At 39.4% G+C, this 26,392-nt stretch overlaps 3 protein-coding genes across 5 annotated transcripts in view; 2 read left to right on the top strand and 1 right to left on the bottom strand.

Annotated features, from left to right (window-relative positions):
- Window positions 1–23,265, top strand: part of LOC103379568 (SAM and SH3 domain-containing protein 1-like) — a 39,547-nt gene extending 16,282 nt beyond the window's left edge. The window contains exons 1-19 of one of the 2 annotated variants that reach the window (XM_025054548.1): window positions 7,927–8,436; window positions 11,193–11,321; window positions 12,030–12,080; window positions 12,505–12,554; window positions 14,346–14,389; window positions 14,623–14,709; window positions 14,815–14,927; window positions 15,150–15,251; window positions 16,247–16,379; window positions 17,163–17,563; window positions 17,757–17,831; window positions 17,938–18,075; window positions 18,223–18,355; window positions 18,588–18,757; window positions 18,850–19,056; window positions 19,500–19,650; window positions 19,969–20,100; window positions 22,189–22,794; window positions 22,838–23,265. In XM_025054548.1, the coding sequence (XP_024910316.1) occupies window positions 11,277–11,321; window positions 12,030–12,080; window positions 12,505–12,554; window positions 14,346–14,389; window positions 14,623–14,709; window positions 14,815–14,927; window positions 15,150–15,251; window positions 16,247–16,379; window positions 17,163–17,563; window positions 17,757–17,831; window positions 17,938–18,075; window positions 18,223–18,355; window positions 18,588–18,757; window positions 18,850–19,056; window positions 19,500–19,650; window positions 19,969–20,100; window positions 22,189–22,794; window positions 22,838–22,926 (2,727 nt within the window). In that variant the 5' untranslated portion in view covers window positions 7,927–8,436; window positions 11,193–11,276 and the 3' untranslated portion in view covers window positions 22,927–23,265. Of the gene's footprint in view, window positions 1–7,926; window positions 8,437–11,192; window positions 11,322–12,029; window positions 12,081–12,504; window positions 12,555–14,345; window positions 14,390–14,622; window positions 14,710–14,814; window positions 14,928–15,149; window positions 15,252–16,246; window positions 16,380–17,162; window positions 17,564–17,756; window positions 17,832–17,937; window positions 18,076–18,222; window positions 18,356–18,587; window positions 18,758–18,849; window positions 19,057–19,499; window positions 19,651–19,968; window positions 20,101–22,188; window positions 22,795–22,837 lie in introns of those variants that run through there. The other variant, XM_017038206.2, reaches the window with a different exon arrangement.
- A 154-nt stretch (window positions 23,266–23,419) lies between these two features.
- Window positions 23,420–26,392, bottom strand: part of ddo (D-aspartate oxidase) — a 3,337-nt gene continuing 364 nt past the window's right edge. Inside the window, exons 2-5 of one of the 2 annotated variants that reach the window (XM_008310990.3) lie at window positions 25,633–25,814; window positions 25,355–25,463; window positions 25,093–25,269; window positions 23,420–24,736 (exon numbers count right to left, since the gene is read on the bottom strand). In XM_008310990.3, coding sequence (XP_008309212.1) covers window positions 24,181–24,736; window positions 25,093–25,269; window positions 25,355–25,463; window positions 25,633–25,804 — 1,014 coding nt within the window. In that variant the 5' untranslated portion in view covers window positions 25,805–25,814 and the 3' untranslated portion in view covers window positions 23,420–24,180. Of the gene's footprint in view, window positions 24,737–25,092; window positions 25,270–25,354; window positions 25,464–25,632; window positions 25,837–26,392 lie in introns of those variants that run through there. The other variant, XM_025054574.1, reaches the window with a different exon arrangement.
- The window catches only part of zbtb24 (zinc finger and BTB domain containing 24), a 5,282-nt gene continuing 4,597 nt past the window's right edge, over window positions 25,708–26,392 (top strand). The window contains exon 1 of the mRNA XM_025054558.1: window positions 25,708–25,877. The gene's annotated coding sequence lies outside the window, so the exon portion shown is untranslated. The remainder of the gene's footprint in view (window positions 25,878–26,392) is intronic.

The raw sequence follows: 26,392 nt of genomic DNA, 5'->3' as shown, positions 1-26,392 counted from the left end.
ATTTGAAAAAAAAAATGGCAAGGAGGATATGCACAAGTGTAACTCTTTTATAACTGTGCTTTGTAGTGTTGGTAAAAATTTTAATCTGTTTTTTAATCACAAATTAAATAGGGTGATTAATGGGTTAATTTTGATGGTCCAAGTGGATGCTGTTTATTATGGGGCTGCTTTTTTGTTTTACATTATAGGTGGCTCAATAAAATCATAGTGATCTCACTTACTAATGTCATTTTTATATATATATATATATATATATATATATATACACACCGTGTATGTGTATATATATATAGTGATTATCAGACTAAATTCTAATTCCTCCATTTTTACACCATCTGCCCCTGAGCACATCGTCTGGTCTGTTTCCTCTGATGCAGACCGTCCCAGATGATGTCCTTTCACAGTTTCCACGCAGCGTTGTGATAATCGTTACATTTGACTTTCTTTCAGTCTGACATTTAATTCAAATAATAACAGCTTGTTCTGTGTTGTAATGACCTTATCCAGCACGGTGACTCAGACCCATTACTCCCTTTGAGATGTCGACTATCTGTTTATGTGATAAAATCAGTGACATGTTGTATGGCCTTTGCAAAAACATCTGTGACTCAACACATGTACCAACGTCACCCATTTCACGGGATTTTAAACAACCTTCTGGGTGTGTTCTGTTTACCAGAATCTGTTGTGTAGCTGTGAATTTCAATTATAATAAGGATGTCCAGTTTTCTTTCGATAATGAAGACCTAATAAATGCTTGGGTTTTATCAAAAAGTGGCAATAAATGCTTGAGGGTTTACCGGTTCCATAAGATCATCAGTCAAGTGCTGTGATGCATAATAACAAACGGCTAGCGTCTATCTGTGGCTAATGAGCATAAGGTGTCTGTGGTTTGGAGTTATTTTAGGTGTTGCCCTCAGAAGCATCGTCTTGTGAACCATGAGCTAGAGCTTCTTGAAGTGTAGTTCCTACCACATAGAAATGCACTATATTTGTATGGCTGCATTATGGCTGTTATTAACATTTCATTTCTTTAGTTTCCAATCACAGTTAAAAAAAAGTGCTAGCACAAATAGTTGGAAATAAAAAAACTACTTCTTTCATAACTTGAAGTTGTTTTTCAAGGACTGGAATTCATCTTCAGATTCTCTGTTTGAAAACTCAGACATATTCATTCAGTTTTTCCCTTTATTAACTTACTAATTCATGACTATGATGAATGACTAGTGCTCTTGTTTTTTTTTAAATCAGTCAAGCCAAAGTAACATTAGTTTAGCTTTTTTTTTTTTGAAAAACAATGTGCTACATAAACACCTGCCCACTCTACCTATTGAAAGGAATCTGTACTAAGTAGTAATGCTGAATTTATCAGTATTATTCTAACTTTTGTTGTTTCTTCAGGTAAATTCATTGAAAAACAATTATTACGTTTCTACTTCGAGCTTGAACATAATAATAAAAATCTTAAATGGATAAAACGTCCTTAACGGAGATCAAAGCTTCCAGGGAACCAGGAGAACAGCATTTGTTCTCACTCTTGTCCTTGTTGTTCTGGCAGACTGAACACAGTTAAGTGCACTGGTTCCTTCATCCACTTCTCTGAACAACACGTTGCTGACTACAGCATTGACAGTTCTGGCTGGAACAGTCCCAGAGGATTGTTTTGTTTTGCTGGAATATAAAATACATTAAGTTCAGGTTTTTTGTGTGCTCCTCCAAAGTTGCAAAGCAGAAGAAAATAATAAGCCTTGTCTGCTTTTTAAGAGTCAGTAGCCACTCTTTTCTCTTGGCAGAAATGTGTTTAACAAATAAGGTAGCACATTCTTAGATGACCAGTAACTTTTAACCAATTTTTTGTTATTGTTTTGATTTGTTGTTTATAAAATGGAACATAAAACATTAGTACAGAAATTGCATTCTGTTGAGAAACAAATGCCAGACAGAGTAAGTAAAAATTATGTTTTCAATGTGTAAAAACCCATTTTCATTGCCGCCAATGTATTTGGCAAGATCCATAGAATTAGTATAAAAATGTACTGAATCAAACACATGACATCTGAAGTATGTTGTAATAACTTTCCCCAGCTATTGTTTCCACCTGAAAATCACCTAAATAAATTAGTATTTGCAATTTCCCTTTTTTTATTTTATTTTGGCTATTAATGCCTCTGTGCCTGCTCAACATGTGCTATCCTCATTTTGACAAACTCTTTTCACTTACAGGCTACCACAAACACAGAACATTGTCAGTAATGACCTAATGAAATTATTTAGGTGAAGTCTATAAAAAACAAAACGAAATGGAGAAACATAACATACATAAGAGGAGCTTGAGTATTTGAACAACTTTTTTTGTTTGTGCTTTGTTACACAAATATAGATTTGATGGATGGTTCTGGAACATTTCCAATTCTTTCCATCAACTATACTGTTAGTTGAATAAACATATTGTAAGTATAGCGCTTTATTTAGTTTTTACACACACTGGAATCAGCTCATTTACCTACACCTTTACCATTACTCAGCTTCTTTCCAGGCTATTTCCTCATCTCATATCAAGCTTATTTTGCCTTGGCCTCTGTTTCACCTCTGCAGTAAAAGGGCTTTTAAAATACAAATACAGTGTCCTTATTTAGAAGCTGTGACAGTGGGAGTAATAACAGAGCACAGTATAATTACTTTTCTTTATGCATGATGAAGCAAATGGAGGCATTCAACTGTAATACATGTACGTGTTGGAAGAATGGCTGACAGCAGTGAGGAAATAAAGGAGAAAATATGATCACTGAACAGAGTTAGAGGAAGGACAAACACAAAGAACAGGAATGTGGAACTGAGATGGGAAAATTAAAAGCCATGAATAAGGAGAGCAATCGTCAAAGGCAGCATGGGAGGTGGAAGAGGTGTGATAACACTGAGGCAAATGAAGATTTTCAATCAAGAAAAGCATCCGTGGGCCAACGAAGCTCAACATTCCTCTGAGGATGTGAAGGCTAGATGAGGTTTCGATCAGTTTATCAGACTGCAGCACAGATATATTACTAACCTGACATATACAAGCAGTATTTTTTTTTTTCAGCTAAAGGATCGGGACAGTAATGAATGTAGACTACTGTAAGTCACTGAATATGGATGGTGTAATTGTGCACAGCATCAGACAAATGTTCTGTAATTAATGGATTTAAATATTGATTTTTCCTGAACGTTTATGCTTGACTTAAAACATTTTAAACACTACATTATTAAAGCCTATATATATTTATACAATATTGATCTCAAGGCGAAGAATGAAAAACAATTTAAACAGAATGGATTGGATTGCAGCGTTTATGTTCTGCATTCGTAAAGTACAGTTGAAAACTGCTTTACACACAGCAAATCTAACAGCAGACTGCAATGACAAGTGCAAGTTGATTTCAAATGGAGCGCAATTTTTGCCAAACATAAGTGTGAGGGTGATGAAACATTTGGCTGGATTATGAAAGAGAAAATATTGCGCAGGAGATCGTGTCCTATTAGGGTAATGTGTTTTGCTTAACCTAATAATCATCCTCGGGATATTCATGCTCACATTAAAAGCAATATGCTGTAGATGTAGCTAGAGAAAAATATGTGCACACACATTCACTCAGCATCAGTGCAATCTAGCTGTAAGAAGACTTTTTGGACAATATTATAAGAAGGCTGCACTGCATTGGAAAATTATTTTGGTAAAACATCAAATCATCCCATTATTGTTTTATTTTGTTAACAGTATATTTGAACAACTTTTGAAGATTTTTGGGGAGGCGAATTACAATGTGAAATCCATGTGTTAACTATTAAAGGTGATGTATGTAGAGCTATCTACCAGATATAAGGATCCTCATACATATCTTAGGATATCAGTGCATGCTTGGATAGCTGCAGTTAACGGAACTATTAATGGAATAGTCGTGGCAATAACATGGATGTCCCTGGGATACCAGAGGAGGACAACCAACACCTGAGTTGAGTTGGACAGACGGTGTTGTTATCAGTGTTGTTTGAATGCCTTCTAAATGTTTGAAACATCTAGAGGTTAAGACTTTATGTAGCTAACAGTCTTGTTCACACAGTGTCTACATGTGTCCTCTGGCACAAGTAGCACAATTTAAAGCTACTGTACCTCTGTGGTGGTGTAGCGTTCAACTGCTGAGTTTGACTCAGGTGAAGGAATGGCCCTTTGGGTTTTCGTGCGGAAGAAACTGTTCCATTGTACTGGCACTGGGAGAGACGTGAGAGATTCCAGAGTGTTTTACACAGCCCCTCTGCATAAAATTAGAAATAATTGTGAGCGAATAGTATAGCAAATCAATTTTTATGAGCCTGGAGTTGGCTGGTAGTTCTGGTGGAGCAGGTCTTAAACTGAAAATCCTTGGGGGAGGTAACGTTGTCTGAACAGAGCTTTTATAATACCTAAATTTTACTGCCACATATCTGGCTGTGTTTCTGCTGACTGGGGAGCTGTTACTTGAAAGAACTGGCTCAAAATAAAAATAAAAATTGGGCTGTCAAAAGTAAATCACATTAATTTGAAAAATTAGTCAGATTACAATTTTCAATATATGTAATTTTATGGGTAAAATAATGTCCACTGTTTTTCTAATAGTTCCATCATCCATCCGCTTTTCATTGCTCTAATACACAGTTGATACACGTGTTATCTGCACACCCTGCGGGAGTTTTTTTAGTGAGCAACATGAAAAAATAATGTTTTTATTCATGAAAAATTATAATGATAATAAATTGATCAATTTTTAAGATATAATAATAATTAATTATATTAACAATTAATTAATTAATTGTTTGACAGCCCCCAAAAAACAAACACATTTTTCTCACATTTAGATCATGTTCTATAAAGATAAGAAGACGGTGGTAACCTCAGAAAGGTTGGCCAGCGGTGAAGTTCAAAAGCACACACTAGTAAACTTTGAATTTGCAAGAGAGTTCTTCACAAGACACATTAGTAACCTTTTTTATAACGGTTACATGTAAATCAGGTCCTGTCTTTATCTTTCCTTTCTCTGATACCTTGCTGTGCTCTGTTGCTGTTTTTCATGCAAACTTAATGAGACCTTGGCATGTTTTTGCCTTAAAAGTTTCCACATTGGACCAATTCACTGGTCTCCTAAACCATGAAGAATGGCCTCTTTTAGGGGCCCTCTGGTCTTATGTCTTGTGATTGACAGCAACCCTTGTACCCCTCCATTGTATCTCACAGCAGGATCATGGCTGCTGTGGTCGGTCTCGTGAGAGTTAACCAGTGGAGCTGATAATAAAAGCAGTGACATTGCAAGCTGGCGGTGGTTTCTTGAGGCATCACGGCACTGTCACAGCAGGGCAATTACCCGAGTGTGGGGGAACTGAGCAAACCAATTGATTTCAGCACCTCTGTATTAAATATGGTCCAAGGAATAGGGACAATCCACAGGCGGATCCACCACAAACCATTCACACAGCCCCAATCACAAATGTGTTTATACACATGGGCTTTTGAGTGTGTTGAAATGTGAAAGGAAGGTCTCGGTGTTTGTTGTCAACACTGCTGCATTGAGCATGCTCCAAGGAACAGGGACAATCTCCACCAAACTTCTGTCATTCAGAGGGATTTAATACACAGAAGATTTCCATGCATGTTATTTAAGTGAATTCTAAAGCTGATGATTTACCAAGTGATCTCCATACAGCTATGTTAAACCTGTTTCAAAGACAGGGGCAATCTGAGTGTTTCTTCTAAATCGAGCTGAGATTAAGGGGGGAAAAAACAAAGGATAACTTGAAAACAATAGTTATATAATTTATATTTTCAAATTGAACATTGCTTATGGGAACAGTTGATCTCTGAGTATCCGTTTGTTATCTGTTAATGTTAAAAATCCTCATCAGATTTACAAAATATAAAGCCACAGACAAAGGCTTTGGCTGTGTATCCTGTCTGCCCTCCTAATCTGCTTTGAAGTTTCAATTGCATCCTTTGTTTTCCTCCTTCTGGCAATTTTTTTCCCCAGTTCAGCTGAAAACAACATTGCAGTGTTTTTGTCGTCTGAGAGTCCGATTTTTCCTACTTGGCTTAAAGTAATTGTTAATGTTCTCAAATGAAAAAAAAAGAGTCTATAATTTGTTTACATTTAGAATATTGCACATCTCCCACTGCACTGAGGCAGGTCAGTTACTGAGGACACGATAAAGAGCAGAAGCATATTAGCTCTCTCTCTTTCTTTCTCTCTCTCTTTCTCCCTCCCTCCCTGTCCTCCCACCCCCCTTTCTCTGTCTCTCACTCACTCTGTGTGTATCGCAGACTTCAATGATTTAGTTCCAGCAGCTCTTTATGTGCAGTCTGTGACTGACACTGTGCGTGTCGCAATGTGACCCCTCTTGTCAAACTCTCATTTGGGAGTTGTCACAATCCACTTACCACATAGGAATGAATGCTTAAAGCTCCTCCACTGATCTTAGTTTTCTCCATAGGGAGTAATGCATGGAGTCAGAGCAGGTTAATAATATTTTTATTCCATGTAATTGTGTGATAGTACATGTTGATTCTTTGCAAAGGTCTAAATTGTTGTATAAGAAACTCTTCATTTCCCCTGGAGACTGGAGAAACAGAACCATGGAACATGTTCCCTTGAAATCACATACTACGATGTGTCAACATTTCAAACCTTTACCTGACTCTTACTCTGCAGGAGTCAAGCACAGAGAAAGAGCTGAGCTGCTCAGTTGCTTCGGTTCACAGAAAAAAAAAAAAAACAAACTTGATGATGATGGGAACAGAACTGAGAGACAGGGAGAGAAAACCTCCTATCTCCAGGTTCTCCTCGGTGATCAGTGGTCACCAGCAGACCACCACTGTGTCACCACAGTGGTGACTCACCACCTTTGATATACAGTACCATGGTTATTCGGCACCTCACAGTGACTTCCACCATAATCTAGATGTGACTGCTGTTGATGCGTCCTGCTGCTTCTACTCACTGTTAAGGAATCAGTGTCCATTTGGTGGAGATTAGAGAGAGCAGGGTCACGATCAAAGACACTTGTGGTATTTCTTCATGCTTAATCTCACAATTACTACAAGCCAACAAGGTCACTACGCAGATCCCTAATGCCTTAAGGATATGTGGAGATCCCTTTTTTAAACAGGAAGTGCAGATGTGGACCATTGCTAGTCTGCTGCTAGTATTCTGAACATTCAGTATGTTAGCAAATAACAAAACCAATAAGAAGCTGACTAAAGTTTAAACAGACCCTTAAAGACTTGCTCTTCAAACATATCAGATGTAATGTCATTGATGAGGACATTTAGTCCAATATTTTCCTAGACCCCTCACAACACAGACAGGAAGGTTTGGAGAAAAAGCTAGAGAAGCCAGATTGAGATGGTTTGGACATGTGCAGAGGAGGGACAGTGGATACATTGGTAGAAGAATGTTAGAGATGGAGCTACCAGGTAGGAGAAAGAGAGGAAGGCCAAAGAGGAGATATATGGATGCAGTGAGGGAGGACATGCAGGTAGTTGGAGTCAGAGTAGAAGATACAGAGAACAGGGAGAGATGGAAATCAATGATTTGCTGTGGCAACCCCTGAAAAAGGGACAAAGCCGAAAGAAAAAGAAGATTTTCCTAGACCCCTTAGGACTTGAGGTACTGGCATGTCATTATTGGGAGGTTAAAAGGTATTTGCTGCCATCTGCTGGAAGTTAGGCTTTCACTACAAGACTTTCCACATTTGTAATAAATTAGTAATTTATGAGCTGTAGAAAGCTATATTACATTTATTGAGTCCCGTTTAGATGAAAGGAAGGGGAGACTGGTATAAGTAACTCCAATATCTGGATGGATCATATTTATATTATAATATTTATTTATATATATTTACACTTAGCCTATTCAGTATTTTCCTTTTTTTGTTGGTTTTTTTTTTTTGACAGGAAGAAACTTTTATCCTACTATTGAACTATGTTAAAGAATATTTTGAGTTAAATCTTAAAACTAAGTGACATAAAGAAATCTTGACTTCTCCAAACGAATTCTGTCCTGACACATGTTCATAAGCCCCCCAGCAGACTCCGACTCACACGTAGAGGTGGTGGTTTATTTGAACATATGTGAGTCAGCCAGTCCCCGTGGACCGCAGCTGGAAAGAGTAAGAGTGGTCCCACCCAACAGCCTCACGTTCCCCTTCCACCGTGCTCCCTCTGATTTATGCGTGGCAAACACCCCTCCCCTCCCCTGCCCTGTCCGTCCCTCCCCTCCTCTTCAGGATGTCCTTGTCCTCCACTCAGTGAGTTGAAGTAAGTTTCAAAAACCCTTCACTCCAGTAGCAGCAGCAGCAACAGTGTGGTGGAGCTGAAGAACAACTAGGGCAGTGGGGGGGTAGAGGCTACTGTTGGCAGCCAGATGCCTGTTTGTGGTAAGTGTATTTTTAATTCTTTCGCACTGGAATGTGGTCCCACGTTAAGAGCCGGGAGTTCAATGAAGATTTAGTGAACAATCGGTTCCTGTCCCAAGAATGTTTAGCTTCATGTCGCAGGGTTTTTTTTTTTGTTCTTCATTAATTTTAGCTCTTTAAACAGAAGCAAGAACTCTTTTTAGACACGTCTTTGTTCTTGGTACATAACGTGTGCTGTATCTACAGCACTCTTTCATTGAGTGCTGGTGTTTATAGAATTAAATACTCCGCCTAACTTAAATCATGCTCCTGACAGATGAAAGACATTTAAATACTAAAATATTTGCCTAATGTTTTAAACTTTAAATTTTGTCCCAACATTTAGTGGGTGACAAATGTACAATAAAATAAATCTTCAACAATTCTTCATCTTCCAGATTGAATGTGGACTAACACATGACAGTAGGACAACAGTAATAAAAAAAAGATCTTTTAAGATTTCTGTTCAGAACAACTGTTTGTTACTTAATATTCTTTTGCCATTTAAACTTTGTGATGTGCTTGGTATTGCCATCTGACGCCTGCCTACAACACCTCTACATCAAAGAAGCATAAAGTCATAGTCATTATTTTCTCAAACGTAATGACGCCATTCTTGTTGACTGAAAGGTTGAGGCAGAACAGAGTATCTGTAAAAACACTCATTAGACACTGCGGGGCTTCAGGGCACGCAGATCTTTTGTCTGCCTCTGAGATGCTCAGTGCCTCAGAAACGTGACACCACACTCTCCTCTTCTAGCCTTCGTGGTTTGTGTCTCATGCTGAAGTTTTGGCATCCAAGACCATTAATTTGGAGACAGCACGCCGGAATATTTTTTTCCCCATTCTGTAAGACATCCTGGCACGAAAGCACAGCAACTTGTGTTGTTTATTGGACTTAACATTTAGGTCAGTTTGTTTTTTTTTTTTGTTTTTTTTTTTATGTAAATGTCTTCCAATTTGATGCATGCATGCCTTGTGCCTAATAGGCACTCCATATCATGTGCCTATGTTACAATGGGCTGTTTATGTGGATCAGCTGCTTTGGTAAGACACACAGTGCAGAGCTTCTCAGTGAGACTCTGCCTCTTTACTTGACTGTATGAAAGGCAGCCAGATTTTCAGGCCTTTTTTTTTCTCCTCGACCCTGGGGCTTGTCATTTAACAAATAAATGGCTCTCTCTTTGCCGGACTGTTGAGCTAGTTACAGTCTATCACGCCACGAGTCAAGTGAGAGCATGGTATTAGTTTTCACAGGAGAAGACGACCACATTTTCATATCCTCTGGGTATGAAACAACATAAAACATATGTATTTGATAGTTAACTGGGTCACCTATACATTAGTCTCAGCTTGTGTTTTCCTGTTGTTTAACAAATGGATAAAAACAACTGTAGTTTGAATATTATTTGCAATATGTGTACATACTGTATGTTTTATACCTTTTTTTTCATTTGTTTTCTCTTTTAGCTCTTTTAATTTTGAATGTTTTTTTTGTTTAATTCTTTAGGTGCAACATTATACCAAAATAGTTACTTTAATATAGATCATCCTAGAATATCAAACATTGATCTTACATGAAATCATGAAACTCATTTATACACAACAGATGGAGCTGTGTTTGTCAAGGGAATGCATCAACCTAAATTCTTATTTTTTACAACCTCACCAACTGTCGTCTCTGGCCATAACCAAGACCAGCTAATGTCCAACCCTAGAATTAGTTTTCTTAAAATGTATGTCTTTATTGAATCTACTGGTTTTAAAAAAAAAAGTGTAACAGTGACACGAACTGTCCTAAATATGCAAGGAAAAAGTAAACAAAACACTGTCTTTCAGCTCAAGGGAAACATTTGAAGACATTAGGAAAAACAGAAACAATGGATTTGATGCGGTTGTTGAACTCAAAGAATTCAAAGACACTAAAAATGCTTTTATTTCTGTAAGGAAAAAACACATGTTTTGCATACAAATAAACCGCAAAGTAATGGTCTGCTGTGACTTTAACATAGTCCAAAGACTTCTGAAAAAGATTGTTAATAAGTTTTAGTTACAGCGTTATGGTTTTTTACTGGTTTGGTTTATTTTCACCTTTAGAAGCAGAGTACAGATGACATTCAGGTTGTTGTGCTTGTTCCTCTCTTAAAGGATACTGGGTCAGAGAATTCAAAACATTTCCCCTCAATATGTATCACACACCGTGTGATAGAAAAAAACATAATTTTTGCTCCTACAATTGTAGGAAACCTAAATCTGTTAAATTCAGATGTCAGCTCTGTACCAGGACAAAGGCTCCTCTGACTGGGAGTTTCTCAAGATTTATAGTAGACTGAACGTCAGCCTCCTGCGTCCTCTGCTGATTACACTCCAGCAAACCTGGGTGAGAGTTGCAGATGCGTCACACAGTACTTCCTCTGGCCGGGGGGGGTCACGTCTGAGCGGGGCTACGGAGGTGAAATGGGTCAGTGGGCAGGAAGACGACAGCCTCTTGAAGGCAATATCACAGCTGGATGTCTCTGATGCTTTGACTCTCTCTGTACTTTATCTTTTGTTTCCTGGCTGTTTGCTTTAGCAGTTCACCTCACAAAAATCCTGAAACAATGGTTTATCGTGAGTGGCCGCTATTAACAGTGATAACCCACTGTTTGACATCTAGCTCAACATCAGTGAGAAGATGTTTTCCTCTCTGCCCGTAACAGTGTGCGTACGTGTGTTTGAAGGCTTTTAATCTGTTGCAGGATGGCTCGGTGGGGAATCTTGATGACCTGGCTCAGGAGTACTCCCAGTATTACGGCACCTCCCTCAGTGACGTGTGTGAGAGAATGGAGGAGCTTCGCAAACGCAAAGTGGTGCACACTTCAGAGATGGTAAATAAAGCACTCAGCTGGTCTACTACAGCTGAACGAATCATAAATAAAATATATTTCAACAGTCCACCACTCAGTGAAAAATAACATATTTAATCTGACTGACTGAAAGCAATGTATAAACAGAACGTTTGACATGCCATGATAATAGAATTTCATGTTTTCTGTATGAACCGTGATATGAAGAGTAAGCTATTAGCTGTTGAAGGCTGAAAAAGACCAATAGAACTGAACGTATTTGAAATTTAAAAAAAAAGGTCAAGTTAATGTGTTGTTTGTTGTGTTAGCCTATTGTTATTTGAGTCTTGAATCTTACCCCTCCCAGCTGGCAATTATGTTTGTAGTCACTTGAAGCAGGAAGACCATGAAGACCACTTAGTGCACACTGGTAACGCGCTGACCTCCAACTTTAGAAATGTAACCACCTAGTGGTGTTCCTTCCATTGACAAACCATAAGTATCCTAACCATAATTAAATTTCTGGAAATAAAACCTGGAAACAAAAGACAAGTCAGGCAAACAAAAATCCTGATAGCTCAAATGTCATTTTTTTGTCTTCCAGGAATTGTTGAGACTTTACAGGAACTGTTGACCTGCGTTTTACCACACTGTGGACTGACCTATCCGATGATCTGATTATTATTTCTATTTCAGTGTTGCAATGACACTATAATTTACTCCCTAACTTCCTCGGTCTGTGTTTTTCAGGGAAAAAGTGACTCAGCGGCCACATCAGTGCATCTCCGCTCTCAGATCCAGGTGAGTGTCCAGCTCTTAGTGTGTCAGAACCCAGGAGAAGGCCACTTCCCTCTGCGTGCGTCAGCAGACGGGTCGATAAGAGCTTGAAGAATTTGTCTAGTCATGACAATGCTGAGCAAAACCAAACCAGAACATAACAATTGAGTGATTGTGATGCAGAAAGCAGGCGTTGAGAATGATTTCAGAAGTTAAAGAGCGTATTGAGAAATATGTGGAGTGTGACTGGTCAGAAACCCAGCTGTTAGCCACCAAGTTACAAGATTTGTGTGTTTAAACTGCAACACAGCGGAAATCTTAATGTTCCTGGAATGAGTCTGTGTAGGATTTAGAGTCTGACATGTATTTATTTTCATTTTATTTTGATCAAATGTACTGTAATTATAAATTATGTAAATGACACTTTTTAAAAAAAAAACTCTTTTAGGAATCCCTTGGACTCAGTAGTGCCACGTCCACTCCAGAATCAGAAAGAAGGTAAAAGAATATATACTTTTCATGATTTAATTTTTTTTTCTAATCACCATAACAAAAGCTAAACTTTCAAACAAACTATCCCCAACAATGCAGTATCTGATGATGACAGAGACATTTTTTTTGGTACACTCAGATGATGTGCAGCTGTGATGTGTTTACAGATGACTGAGTTATTTGATTGAGTCACTTGATTGAAGGAGGCTTAAATCTCATTTTTCTTTCTTTATCTCACAGTCACACTGTGCATTTCCTCTGCTCCCTTGTGCCTCCCTTGTGTCATGTGTATGAAACATTCCCGTGTCACCTATAAACTTCCTTCCTTCCCCCCATTGTCTTTTTTCAAGGACTTTCAAACATTAGTCATATTTGGTCAAAAACTGAATAAGATAAAAGATATTCAATGACTAATGATAAAGCCACACATGGGTTTCATGAAGTCTTGAGCAACATCTCTGTCTCAGATGGCTTTAGTAGACTTTATCATCAGTGCAGGAAAACAAGAGAAATGTTATTTCAACAGATGTCTGTATATATATATATATATATATGTGTGTGTGTGTGTGTGTACGTATATACATATATGTACACGACTGTCGTTTAGAGGTTGTTTTGTTTTGGTGGAGGTTCTGTAGATGTGTGATGGCCCACTGGTGACCAGGGTTTATATGACCTCTTACTTAAAATGTGTATTATTTATGACTTGCCAGGGAAATCAGACCAAACTATTAAATCATACCAGCCCAGGTTTTCATTTCCCTCTGGTGGTCTGCAGTAGCCTTTACATTCCTCTGTAGTTTAACTGGTAAGGCTAGAAGGAAATAAAATACAAGTCATTCTAATTTTGACAGCTTTATAACAAATTAAGTTTGAAGCAAATTACTATGTGTTGTTGCTATTATTTGGCAAATAATAATTTGTTGTTGTTCAACTGACACTGCCAATGTCTAAGCTCTAAGTAAACAAGCAGCTTTTCTGCAATAAATGTCTTTTTATATGAACTAAATTATTTAAATCAGGGGTTTGTAGCAAACACTCTCAGATTGTTTTGTTCTGACACGACATGTGCTACACTGTGACAGTGTTTACAGTGGGTTTTTTAGCGTTATCTGTATCTTCCAGAGACACAAGGCTTATTCTTAGCATAATAAATGCAGTCTAATTATTTTTCTTTAGTAAAACTTGTTGTCAGTATTTATTTGATCTGCGGTAAGTAGAAAAATGTCTGCTCTGCATTGACATCACCTGACCTGACCACAGCTGAGCTCAGGGAGGCGGAGTGTAAACGTTATAAACAGCAAGCAGCTCAGAGATGAAGGTAGCAATAGAAAGACAGACAGACAGAGAGAGAGAGAGAGAGAGACAGACAGAATGATGAATAAAAAGAGCGAGGGTGAAAGTGTGCAGAGAATGCAGAGGCCACAGCAGAACTGCTGCTGCTGCGGCTGCTGTTAGAAAACCTCCAGTGGAAAATAAAAAAGACTCTTTTGTTCCTGCAGTGGCTGAAGAGCACTGACCTCTGTTCATCAGCCAAGAGCCGTCAGGCTTTTTCATCGCTTTTTCAACACTTTGATTTGCCTTGACTGTGGTAACTGCTGTCATGAGATGAGGGACAGTGCGCTGTTTGTCATTTCTATGTGGTTTTTAATTTTTGTCACTTTGACGCTGAAGACATGTTGAGGAATATTGTGGGAAAATGAAGAGGATAACTTTGAAGGACAGGTACTGTTAAGATGTGGGAAAGAAAAATCAAGAGTAAATGGTAAAATGAATAAATCTGTACCTTTTTTGTAGGTTTCTAGTGCACAAGTCCAGCTCTGACGATGGATCATCAGGAGGTACAGTTTTTTTTTTCATTATTGTTATTATTATGGTTAAAAATATGTTTTAAAACAGAGAGTTTTCTTTCTAATATTCAACCTGCAAATAAGTGCTGTTTGCATTAATAATTTACAGCATAGGTACAACAATATGGAGCGAACGCTTTTATTCCACCAAATCCATTGATAATGTTGTTTTAGACTATTTTTCTTACTATAATTTTTTTTGAACTGTTTATCTCACTGTACAGGAAAGTTGGATGGGAGGAAGAAGAGCAAGTCTTTTTGGCAGAGTTTCCGAAAGTCGCAGAAAGAACCAATGCGTCAGGTTTCCAAAGGTTTGTTGAACTTTAAATCCTTAATATTCAGACCTTTTCAACTATCACAATATCACAATGAAGATACATTTTTGCTTAATCGTGACTTTTGATTTTTTTCAACAGGTGATGATGTTGGTTTTGTGGCCAGTGAAATCACCATGAGTGATGAAGAGCGTATCCAGCTGATGATGATGGTGAAGGAGAACATGATCTCTATAGAGGAGGCTCTCGCACGGGTATGAAGTCCTGTGTTTTTTGTATTCACTTCTCTGAATTAAGTGTTTTACTATTACAGTGATAATTCAGGAGAGGAAATTATTTTGTATTCTAAGAACACGCTTTTCATCTCACTGGGTATTACCAATGCTGAGTTTTAGGTGTGAATAAATCACCTTTTATACTGAACAACACCTGTGACACTGCATATATCACATCAGTGTTTCCTTTTTTTATTACAGTTGAAAGAGTTTGAGATCCAGAACAGACAGACGTGCAGGTCTGACCCCACAGAATGGACAGATGCCTCCAGTCCCAACGCAAATGAATCCTTCAACTTCAACGTAAGTGTCTGAGAACCCAGACTGACCCTTCAGTGAACGTAAGTGTCTGAGAACCCAGACTGAGGGCCCTTCAGTCATGAGAGTCTCTGCTCAGCGGCACCAGGGTTGTCGACAACACTCTCTACAACTCTCTGCTAGCAGCAGCTCTGTCCATGTTCCAGCAGTGAACCTGGGCCCCTTTGAATGCCCAGCAGCCCAACTGCAGGGCACTGGGCGGACTCCCATTCATTTCTGTCAAAGCCCTAAACCCCCATTGTGCTATGGTTTGCGGGTGGATTCTGCACAGGGCCCTATTATGCAGGTTGCGTCTCTTTGATACCGTGGTGGGATGATGAGGGGCTCAGGGTCAGGGCACATTTTTTCAGATTGTTGTAGAGAAACACGCTCTGCTGCGCATGTTCAATTTTTATTTTTTGTGTTTTCTGAGATCTCTTTTTTTAATTTGACGAGTTGTACCATTTTACACTGAGTTTATTGTTGTTTAATCCAAGAAAAAGGTGATCTTTTGATTGTATCCTGCACACCTAAAGAAAAATTATCTTTAGCTTGATTTACAAAAAAAAGTGTAAACTTATAGGATCCAAAGTATCACATCAAAATTTCAGTATAGTAAAACAAAAAGGACAGTCACGATGATAAGGTTAAGATGTTTATTTTATTCTCGGACAGAGATAATTCTTTTATTTTCCCACCCACACGAAGCCTTTTCTGGTGTATTGTGAAACTGAAGACTTAGACCAGCTGCGGATGTTGCCTTCACTGTCATCACTGTGGTTTTCTACCACATTTTTATATTAGGCTGCAAATAGTTTCCAGAGAATCGCCTCTAAAACTAAATGCAGCAGAATATTTAGCAAGTACACGTCTTTCCGACCTTTCTAATTCCTATGGGAAAAAAATTCTGAAGTACAAAATGTAGGGAGATTTAAAGTGGGGTTTTAATGAAAATAATAGGATTTTGTAGTGAATTTAATTTTCTTATTCCCTTCTGTCAGTCCTGCGATTTGTCAGACAATGAACAGGACGAGTCTGCTGCCTTCAGGAGACTCCACAAACTGGTCAACTCAACCCGGAAGGTAAAGAAGAAGCTGGTCAGAGTTGAAGATTCTAGAAGACCTGGAACAGAGGGTATGGTTAACAACATCAGAGTCTTTGTAAAGGAGAATGTGTAGCCATGGCTGCAACTAATTCTTATTTTCATACCTTTCTAGTGGCAGCCATTATAATAAACCCTGGCATCATGTGACAGACTCTACAGAATGGGATGTAATAACCATTCAAGGAAGCATTTGTGCTGCGATAACAGAGTTTATTCATTTGACTGGACTATGATGTGCAGACCATTAAGCATTAGAACCCTTTTTGTCATTTTTAAATATTTTTTAATATATATTTTAATATATAATATTTTTTTAATTGTTTTTTTATGTTTATCCATAAAAGAGTATTTAAGCTGGAATTACGTCCTATACATGTTTAGCCTTTCTCTTTTTTCTCGTTTTTTTTTTGCCCGTTTTGCCTTTTTGTTTTTCCTTTATACTGTATTTTTCTGTCCTGCTTTTTGCAGACCATCCTTTTTAACTTTTTCCACAGTTATTTAAACTGTTTTCTTTTGTCTTTTTTCCTTTTGTTGCAAAGGTATACTATTTTATTTGCATTTATTCCCTTTCTGACATTTTATTCAAATGTATTTTTATCTTTAACAACCCAGCAGTTTACAGGTTCTACAAACATCTGCATTCAAATACAAATTCCAGTACAACTTCTAGTCTTTATTTTATAATAAATATGTTAATATATATGACTTTGATATTTGATAAACCTCCACAGAGTTTGTCTGCTGATGGAAATTACATTTCTCTGACATCACAAAGGTAAATCCTATCCATTGTCCTTTTTCTATCTGCCCAGAAAACCTGAACACAGACGGTGTTGCCTGTGGAGACTCCTGCTCCTCTCTGTACTCCGGTGTAGTAAAGAAACTCACAGTTTGTCCCGTGGACTCCCTGGCCTCCGCTCTGCAGGAGCAGCTCATATATAACAGAGACTCTGACAGCCTGACCACCTCCCCCTCCTCCAGCAGTCTGGACACCTGCAGCAGCCAGAAAATCTTCCAGGCCTTAAGCAAATCCAACGAGAGCCCCATTCACCGTGAGGGGGTGGTAACGGGTGAGGTGAGGGAGGCAGCAGAAGGCAGCGGCTCTTCATTTTCAGAACCAGGTGGCTGTAATGAGGAGGAAGCAAAAATGGCTCGGTCTGTGACGGATGGGGAGCTCCGTCACCGAATCCTTAACCCGCTCAGCCAACACGGGGTGAGTGGAGAGGAGCGGAACAGCCAACACGGGGTGAGTGGAGAGGAGCTGTTGGTTCTGCTGTTGGTTGATGATTAATGCCACTGAACAGAATGAGAACACGGTCCTCCAGTGTTTGCTGAGTCTTATCCATTCATTTACCATCTTCATAATTCAACAATGAAAGATTCATTTTAATTGCTTTCATTTACAGAGAGCTTGTAGTTTTGGAGGATTTGACCTGACCAACCGCTCCACTCTTGTCATCACCTCTGACAGTGAAAACCCAGTACGTGATCGTAATCCCTAACTTTTATCCGAGTATGGCAAATACCAGAGTGCATCAGTCATTTGTTTATTAATTTCCTCTTTTTCCTCTTTTTTTTTTAAACAAGCATGGAGACGGTGGTATAAGAGATACAGTAAAGTCTCCACCCACAGCCCGCATTTCTCTGGGTAGAAAGGTCAAGTCTGTCAGAGAGACGATGAGGAAACACATATCGAAGAGATACCATAGCTCTCTGTCTGAGCAGGTGTGTAAAGGTTGTGCACTTCCTGGACAACACGTGCTTAAGGTCACATACTGTATCTGCTGCTCCTCAGTGCATCTACTTCATTTCTATGGATTTGTTCTTTACACAGATACAAGTTCAATCTTTGTTTTACCCTCTCTATCTTAGTCAAGTCCTGACTGGGTTTCCAGTTGTCCTAACTCACCTCAAACAGACTCTGACTCTCTGGAGAAGCCCAAGCTGAAACCAGGGGGGTCTGTCGAAAGCCTGAGGAGTTCACTTAGTGGACAGAGTTCCATGAGTAAGTCAGTCAGTCAGTGTTTATATTTATATTTATATATATATATATATATATATATACATACATACATATAGATGTCAGTTTTTTTAAGACAAATGTCACTAAATCATTCTTAAATAGTCTAAGCCCTTTTAGTGGCTCTATGAGATGAAAAATGAAAAAAAAAATTTTCACAAACCAACTGGTGGAGGCTTTTGTGTAAACCCTTGTTGTTCCTCTGTGGTTTGTGTAGGTGGTCAGACAGTGGGCACCACTGACTCCTCCAACAGCAACAGAGAAAGTGTGAAGTCTGAGGATGGCGAGGAGGACGAAATGCCTTACCGCGGGCCCTTCTGTGGGCGAGCACTAGTTCACACTGACTTCACACCCAGTCCTTACGACACCGACTCCCTCAAATTGAAGGTCTCGCCTCCGCCACTGCCATAGAACAAACACAAAGCATTTTAATGTGGTTTAAAAACAATAATCAACCTGTGCTGATGTCGTTGTGTCAGTGTGGTGACGTCATTGACATCATCAGTAAGCCACCCATGGGCACCTGGATGGGGATGCTTAACGGTAAAGTGGGCACCTTCAAGTTCATTTATGTGGACGTCATGAATGAAGAGGAGGTGAAGCCCAAGAAGACACGGAGGAGGAGGAGAGGGAGGCAACCCAAACCCACCTCTGTGGAGGAGCTGCTCGATCGCATCAACCTCAAAGTAATTAAAGTCATGTTTAATATTTTTTATTCTAGTGACATGATTTAGAATATATATATATATATTATTAAGACGGATTGTCTTTAAATGTTGGTCACATGCCTCCACCAGCCAGACGGCAAAACCTGTGGCAATCACAAGGATCAACCCTGAACATTTATTTTTACCTCTAAAGCAACAACATCCATGACATTTATCACAGAGCAGCAGCCAGAAAAGGAACTCTTTGAACCTCGACTGAATGGTTCACCTCCTAGATGAACTATCTTTTTTTCTAGCTCGAACATTAACTATATTTGAACCTGTAGAAAACCCCAAATATTACTTCCTTGAGCTGAAGAAATGACAAACAACTCACTTGTTCATTCCTCAGGAAGATTTTAAATAATTTCACCCACACTGTGTTTACTGAGCTGTTATCACTCACCCTCTTCCCTCCACAGGAATATCTCCCCACCTTCCTCTTCAATGGCTATGAAGACCTGGACACCTTCAAGCTGCTGGAGGAGGAAGATCTGGATGAGTTAAATATCAAAGATGCTCAGCACAGAGCTGTGCTGCTCACTGCTGTGGAACTGCTGCAAGAGTACGATGGTAGGTCAGGTCAGGGCAGAGCTGTACTGAACTTCTGTCATGTCACTTTATTCCTATGGCCACTCAGTGGCCTCAGAGGCTGCAGTACTTTGTCATTACCAGAAACTGATTTGCAAAGTTATAAGTTTCACTTAGGTAACAAATATTATAGTTTAATGTACTGTGTTTACATAAAAAATACATTACCATGGACATATAACTATGTTAAAGTAAAATAAAAAAAAAACTCAAACCATGAACGCAACACATTTACGTGCTGTTGTGAAATCGTAACGCGTAACCGTGTGCCCTCTGCTGGTGATTTTTTGTGCCTTGCAGGCAGCAGTGATCCTGACAAAGGCAGTCAGTCTGGAGGCTCGCAGGAGAAGCTGCTCCTGGAGCGGCGTGACCTCGCGGGTGATTCTCCCCGAGACTCCGGCTGCTACGAGAGTAACGAGAACCTGGAGAACGGTAATGACGGTCTGAGTTGACTGTGAACGCTGCTCCTCCTGCTCCTGCTGCTGCTCCTCCTCTGGCCTCCTCTGTCTTCACTCCAAAGACGTACGCTGTCGTCAGTCCTGCGAGTCTCTCCACATTCCGTTTCCAAGCTCTTCTAGAAAGACTCTCTCACCACCTGTTCCTCTGGGGTTCCTTTTATTTCTGCGGCTTTGGACTCTCTTTTCTTCATCGCTGGGTTCCTCTGTTCTCCATCTGTATTTAAATGCTTTACCAGCCTTTTTGAAAAAGCGTTACAACTTTATTAAAAGATAATCGTGTTACACGAGATTATTCCGATTTTTTTAAAAAGTGGGTGTGATAACACCCAGGTGTGGTTGATGCTGTAGATGTAGATCGTGTAGAGCAGGTTGTATGAATCTGCATATCATTTACTAACAAAGAAGCGCTTTATGAACGTGAGTTGCTCAGTTTATTACTTCCTTCCACTCTGCTGCTCAATACAATATATATTTATTGTGGCTGTCAAAATTAGCCCGCAAATTGTGTTAATTAATTTAAGTTAATTTTATCAGATTGATTTAAAAAAAAAACATATACAGTATATCATGACTCGTGAGCAGAAGAGCGCATTATCCCGCGGTCCAACCACGTATCGTTCCTCTAATATGCAGACGACACACGTTATTCGCAGTAAAGACAGATTTATTTCGGTGAAAAGCCAGGCTTACGTCAGACCATCCTTTAAGACAGAGCAGTAAATAAACGTACAACAGACAAACAGTACAGATCCGTTAGTATTGATGAGAACATAAGAGAGAACCGTTTGACTGAATTTTAACTTGGGTGGATTTATAACCTGATCCAGCAATATACATATATACAAATATAGAACGTTGTTTGTCATATTGAAGAATGTTGATTTATCTCGATTAATCTTGATTATTCATGATTAATCAAATTCTGTGATTAATCAGAATAAAAATTTTAATGTATGACAACCTTATTATATGTATATATTGTATAAAAAAAAACCCCCACAGCACACCATGGGGATTGGCTAGTATTCTGTGCAGATTTCCATGACATACTGTAACCAATGGTCCAAAAACTAAACCAATTTCAAGATTTCCATGACATACTGTAACCAATGATCCAAAAACTAAACCAATTGAGTGATAAGAGACTAGAATTTTAAAACTTAGCAGTGACTGGTGAAGACATGTCCCTTATCTTTGACTGACTACAGAACATCCTCACGTTCTCACAGACTAATGTGTAAATGTAATAGCTGTTGGTTGGGGTTGGCCTTTGTTGAAATATGAGTGACTACAGATACAGCGTGTGAAACAAACTCTGAACTGAAATAGAAACCACACTCCTCAGCATTTGTTTACTGGCCAGACTTACTTTATTCACTACAACTATATGCACTGCAGTTATTTACAGAAGTCTCGAAACACAAAGTGCAGAAAGAGTTGTTCTGTGTGAAGGTCGTGTGGTTGGACAACAACGTCAACATCACTACACTGAGTATTTCTGCTCCTGAACCTGCAGTTTTGGTGTACCTAATGTAGTCTGTTATACAGTAACCCCGATGTTGCACAGTATTTGAATATGTGCCTCAAAACACTGCCTACTGCAGTAATACTAAAAACACTAAATACTTTAATTGTACATGTTATACAGTATGGTGTTTTGTGACATTGTGAATGCACAACAATGCAGATGTGTTACTTTGAAAAGGTTTAACACAGTGAGAGGACAAACTGTAAAATGAAACTTTTTATCTTTATCTGATGAAAGTTTAATCCAGAGGTTCAGCATTTTCTGATGTGTCTGCGAAATAAATCTAACGAATAAACCACTTCGGGCTTTACCAGACTTTACTGCTTTTTTATTTTCTTCCACTGATCATTAGCATAAAGAGTTTTTTCAAATTCGCCATCTGCTACCATCTAGTGGTAGAATATTAAATAGCTGTTTTTAACCCTCGTTTGCTGTTGCAATACAGAGGACTCATGGCACTGCATATTGTGCTTGTACCACCTCTCAGTAAGTTTTAGAATTTGTCTTCAATTTTGACCATTTCATTTATTTCAGGAAAGAAGAAAAAGGCTCCTTCAGCCCTGAGCAGGTCGCCTTCTGCTCTAGAGTCGAGTCACCACTCATCTCAGGCCCTCTGTGCCTCTCCTTTGACCCTGACTGCTCCTAACTCTGTTAAGACTTTAGACCACAGCAGACCCGGATGTGTACCCGCTGCCAGGCCCTCTGTAAGAACCCTAGTGTGCAGACTTGTGCTCTTGCAACCAACAAAAGTGCATTTTACCAGTGGAGCCATTATCAGGAACCACAGCTACACAGAGCTGCGAACGAAACCAGTGATGGAGCGACGGAAGCGTAGTTTTTCCCTGTCAGACTGCCACACAGAGCTGAGGGATGAACTGCACGACATGAAAACCTGTGGTCTGAACCTCAGTTCCACAAACGACAACAACCGAGACGAACAAGACTCCACGGTCAATTCTGCATCTTCAAACCCAACAACTTTAAATACCAACTGCAGCAGTGAGTGCAACTCCAGTCACGGAGAAACTGTGAAGTCCGATCACTCCTTTCTTTTTTTCTCCTCACCACAAGAGCCTTCACCGACAGACGGTGTCTCTGTATCCCACTGCACAAAGCCCGTCTCCTCAGACAGTCGGAAGTGTATCCCACTGCACAAAGCCCGTCTCCTTGGAGAGTTGGAAGAGTCGTGTCATTTCAGCCAATGCTGAAGCTTGTCTGCTGAAAATGAAAAGAAACAAATCGGCTATAAACTCCAGGAATCTGGATTCCTGAGAGCCACTGCAGTCATGGGTCTTGAGTCATGACCTCACTTCCTGTAATGTATCTGCGGAAACCTACAGTAAGATGTTTCCCTGGGAGCTGCTGTTTATTCAGCTTTGTTAGCTTTGATCTATGGATGAGAGGTGAAACGTCTTCAGGAAACCTACTCTGTCCAGTTGCCCTCGATGTAACTATTTTTGCATGTATGGAACGGTGTGATGCTCAATCCACTCTAAGTGGCAACTTGGCTGTTGATGGACTCGAACCTGCGACCTTCGGGACCCAATTCCACTTCCTTAACCGAAAAGTTACCGCTGTCGTTAGAGAAAGTCGTGCTCGAAAATCGTCTGCAGATCATGTAGGTTCTGTTACTGAAGTAACCGCCAACTCTGAATCTGATTGGCTAACACTGGTCTGCTAAAACCATGCAAAAGAAAAAGGAGTGATGCCTTTACTTCCCTGGGAAAACGTTTGAACAAAACACAATCAACATTTTCACACTGTGTTGTTGATGATAGAATTCAGTTTATTGTTTTGTTTTATTATCGACCATAAAACCTTCTCTAACTTCGCAGGTACGACATGCTTTTAAAAAAATAGTTTAACAGCCAAGTTAAAATCATCCATTTGTTTCTAATACAGTAAAAATTATGATTTTATTAAACAGTTTTTGTTAATAATTTCTGTACAGCATTTTAATTAATAAAAATGTGATGTGTGTAGAACACACAGATGTTTAGGCTCATCAATGACAGACCTTTTCTCTTCCTGAAGGTAAAGTTCTGTGTATAAAAGGACACATTCTGTCGTGTATGTTGATTTTTAATCACATTTTTAAATATCTTCATCTCAATGGTAGGTAAGTTATTCAAATTTGTTTATTGTGCAATTGTTGAGACTTAAATTCTACATTTTCAAGGTAAGCTACAACAGTTTTTGAAGGACATACTATCGTATCTAACATACTTTACTATATTTTTAGGACTTTTTGTATTTCTGAGCAGTGATACACTTTGTATTTCTGCACAGTTAAAATGCATATACCGATTATAACACATTGTAGACATGTACCCAGAAACTGAAAGGTGTGGATTATTTAACACAAAGTAATTTAAATGTATTTAAAATAATTTTGTGGAAACAAACTTTAAATTTAAGTCTTGTGTGTCTCATGAAAAACTCCTGGGTTTAACATGTGGACCTAATCAGTTGTGCTGCTACCTGTGTGCAGCATCAGCAGAGTGAAAGGTTTAGATTTTTTTTTCTTCACATTTTTGCCTGTAATGGCATCTCATTTAGACACTGTCTAACCAGCTGTGTGGCCTCCACGGCGGTGCCCCAGGCCAGGCCCACGCCCCAGCCTCCATGGCCATAGTTATGGACCAGCGGAACCGTGCGGCCCTGCAGCTGCAACACGTCCTTCTCCACCCTGGGACTGGTCCTGGTCGGCCTCAGACCCACACAGGTGTCGAGAACCTTGGCTTTAGAGAGTGAGGGCACCAGTTTGATGCAGCGCTGCAGGATGCTCTGGGTGTCTTCTTGGTCAGCCTCCAGTCTCCAGTCTCCCACCTGCCTCGTCCCACCAATGGTGACACTGTGGATGCCTGGGAAGATGTAGGTTTTACCGTCTCCATCTCTGATGAAGTGCTTCAGCCAGGGTGCCTCCACTTTGAGAACCTGACCCCTGATGGGGTGAATCTGGGTGTCACCCATCAGCGTACTGGACCCCAAGGCAGAGCAGTTGACGATGACGTCGTAGTTTCCTAGTTCATGCAGACTGTAGACTTTCCTCTGTTGTACTTGACCTCCGGCCTTCCTGAACCTTTGGGACATGTTAAAAGCAGACTCAACATTGACCATTCCTGCAAACCCTCCCTCTCTATAATTCTTTAGTTCTCTGGTCAGTATCTCCTGACTTCTGAGTGACATTTACAGTTATCAGATCACAACAATAACATTATGGTTTGGAGGTGGTAGAACAGGCGTTAATATCACCAACATGCATCAATATGGAAAAAAATCTGAGAAATGTTTCCATCATCTTGTTGAGCCGGTGACACAGGGTGAATCTTCTTGTATATCTGTTAAGTCATCTCAACTGCAAACTTAATGTGAAAATTTTTTTTTTTTTTTAAGGTGGAAAATTAGTAATAAATAAACAGATCGACATGAACCAACCTCTGCTCCAGCCATGGCAGGTAAGTTGGACATTCACTCTTCAGGGTGGTAAAGACCTGACCAAACTTGTGTTCTGGGAAATGTTTTAATTCAAGGTCGGTCATGGTTCTAAAGCCGATCAGAATCTCTGACCAGTAAGGCTTCCAATCTTCTGGAATCTCTCGGAAAATCTGACAACTGTAGAAGAAAAGATAAATAAACATTAACTGAGACCAGAAGATGGTTTCATGGCTGACTTGACTACTGTTGATAAAGTTATTACCCAGAGGTCAGCATGACTCCAGCTTCTGCTGCATGTTCTGAGTGAGCGATGGCCAGCAGGTGATCAAAGCTGTCCTGTAACCAACGTTTCTGTCTTTCCAGTGGGACATCTGAATTAAAGATGCAGTAAAAACAAAAAAAACAAAACAGAAAATCCTACTCATATGTGCACTCTGACCTAACTTCGCATTTGACTGTTATTTGTGTCTGTTCGATTGAACTGCAGTGATATCATCACATTTGCAATTTAACTTTGTTGTACAGCTGGCTGTTTCCTACCTGGGAAGTTTGCAGTGAACAGGATCCCAGCAGCTACATCACTGGTGGTATCAGGACTGAACTTCTCGGCCACCAGAGTGACAGAACAGGAAGGAAGAGTCTCGGCGATGCAGACAGCAGTGGAGAAACCCACCGCACCGCCTCCGATCACGACCACCCTGGCATGTTTCATCCTGGACAAACTTGTGAATGGAGGGAGAGGTTGGTGCACGGAGCAGCTAACCAGTAAAGACCAACAGTGACCAGTGAGTTTAATAAAAGTTAATCCACTACTTGCTTTTCTTTAACACTGCTGTGACTGGCTGCACAGTCTAAAGATCAAAATCATAAACTTCTTCAACAAGGTGTTACATAACAGACACTCTGCTACAGAAGTTCACACTACCATAAAAAAGTCCACTGACTTACAGTTCATGTCTTTAGGGTTGTACCCCAAACACTCACAAGTATTAAGTGAGGACAGGGTTGACAAAATAATTTGCCATTTTACAAGTCATTTTACCTCAGCTGATTTGAACAGTTTTTTCTCTATTCTGCTGAACATTAGGCTAACTTAGACTTTTATTTAATTTTTTTTCTTCTTTATTTATTGTTTTATGCACTTTTAGCTAATTTGTTATGCCTTGGTGTAGAATAAAAATTGAATAAACAAAAGAAATCTAAAAAAGGCAGCCATTTACAGTAGGCATTAAAATTCTTTGGGTCTGTTTGTATGTGTGTGTACATACATGTATGTATGTGTGTGTATATATATATATAT

This window comes from Cynoglossus semilaevis, chromosome 1 (genome assembly GCF_000523025.1).
Source record: "Cynoglossus semilaevis isolate Cse_v1.0 chromosome 1, Cse_v1.0, whole genome shotgun sequence".
NCBI classification, from domain to species: domain Eukaryota; kingdom Metazoa; phylum Chordata; class Actinopteri; order Pleuronectiformes; family Cynoglossidae; genus Cynoglossus; species Cynoglossus semilaevis.
Note: the sequence above shows the minus strand (reverse complement) of the source record. Positions and strands in the feature narration are given on the sequence as shown.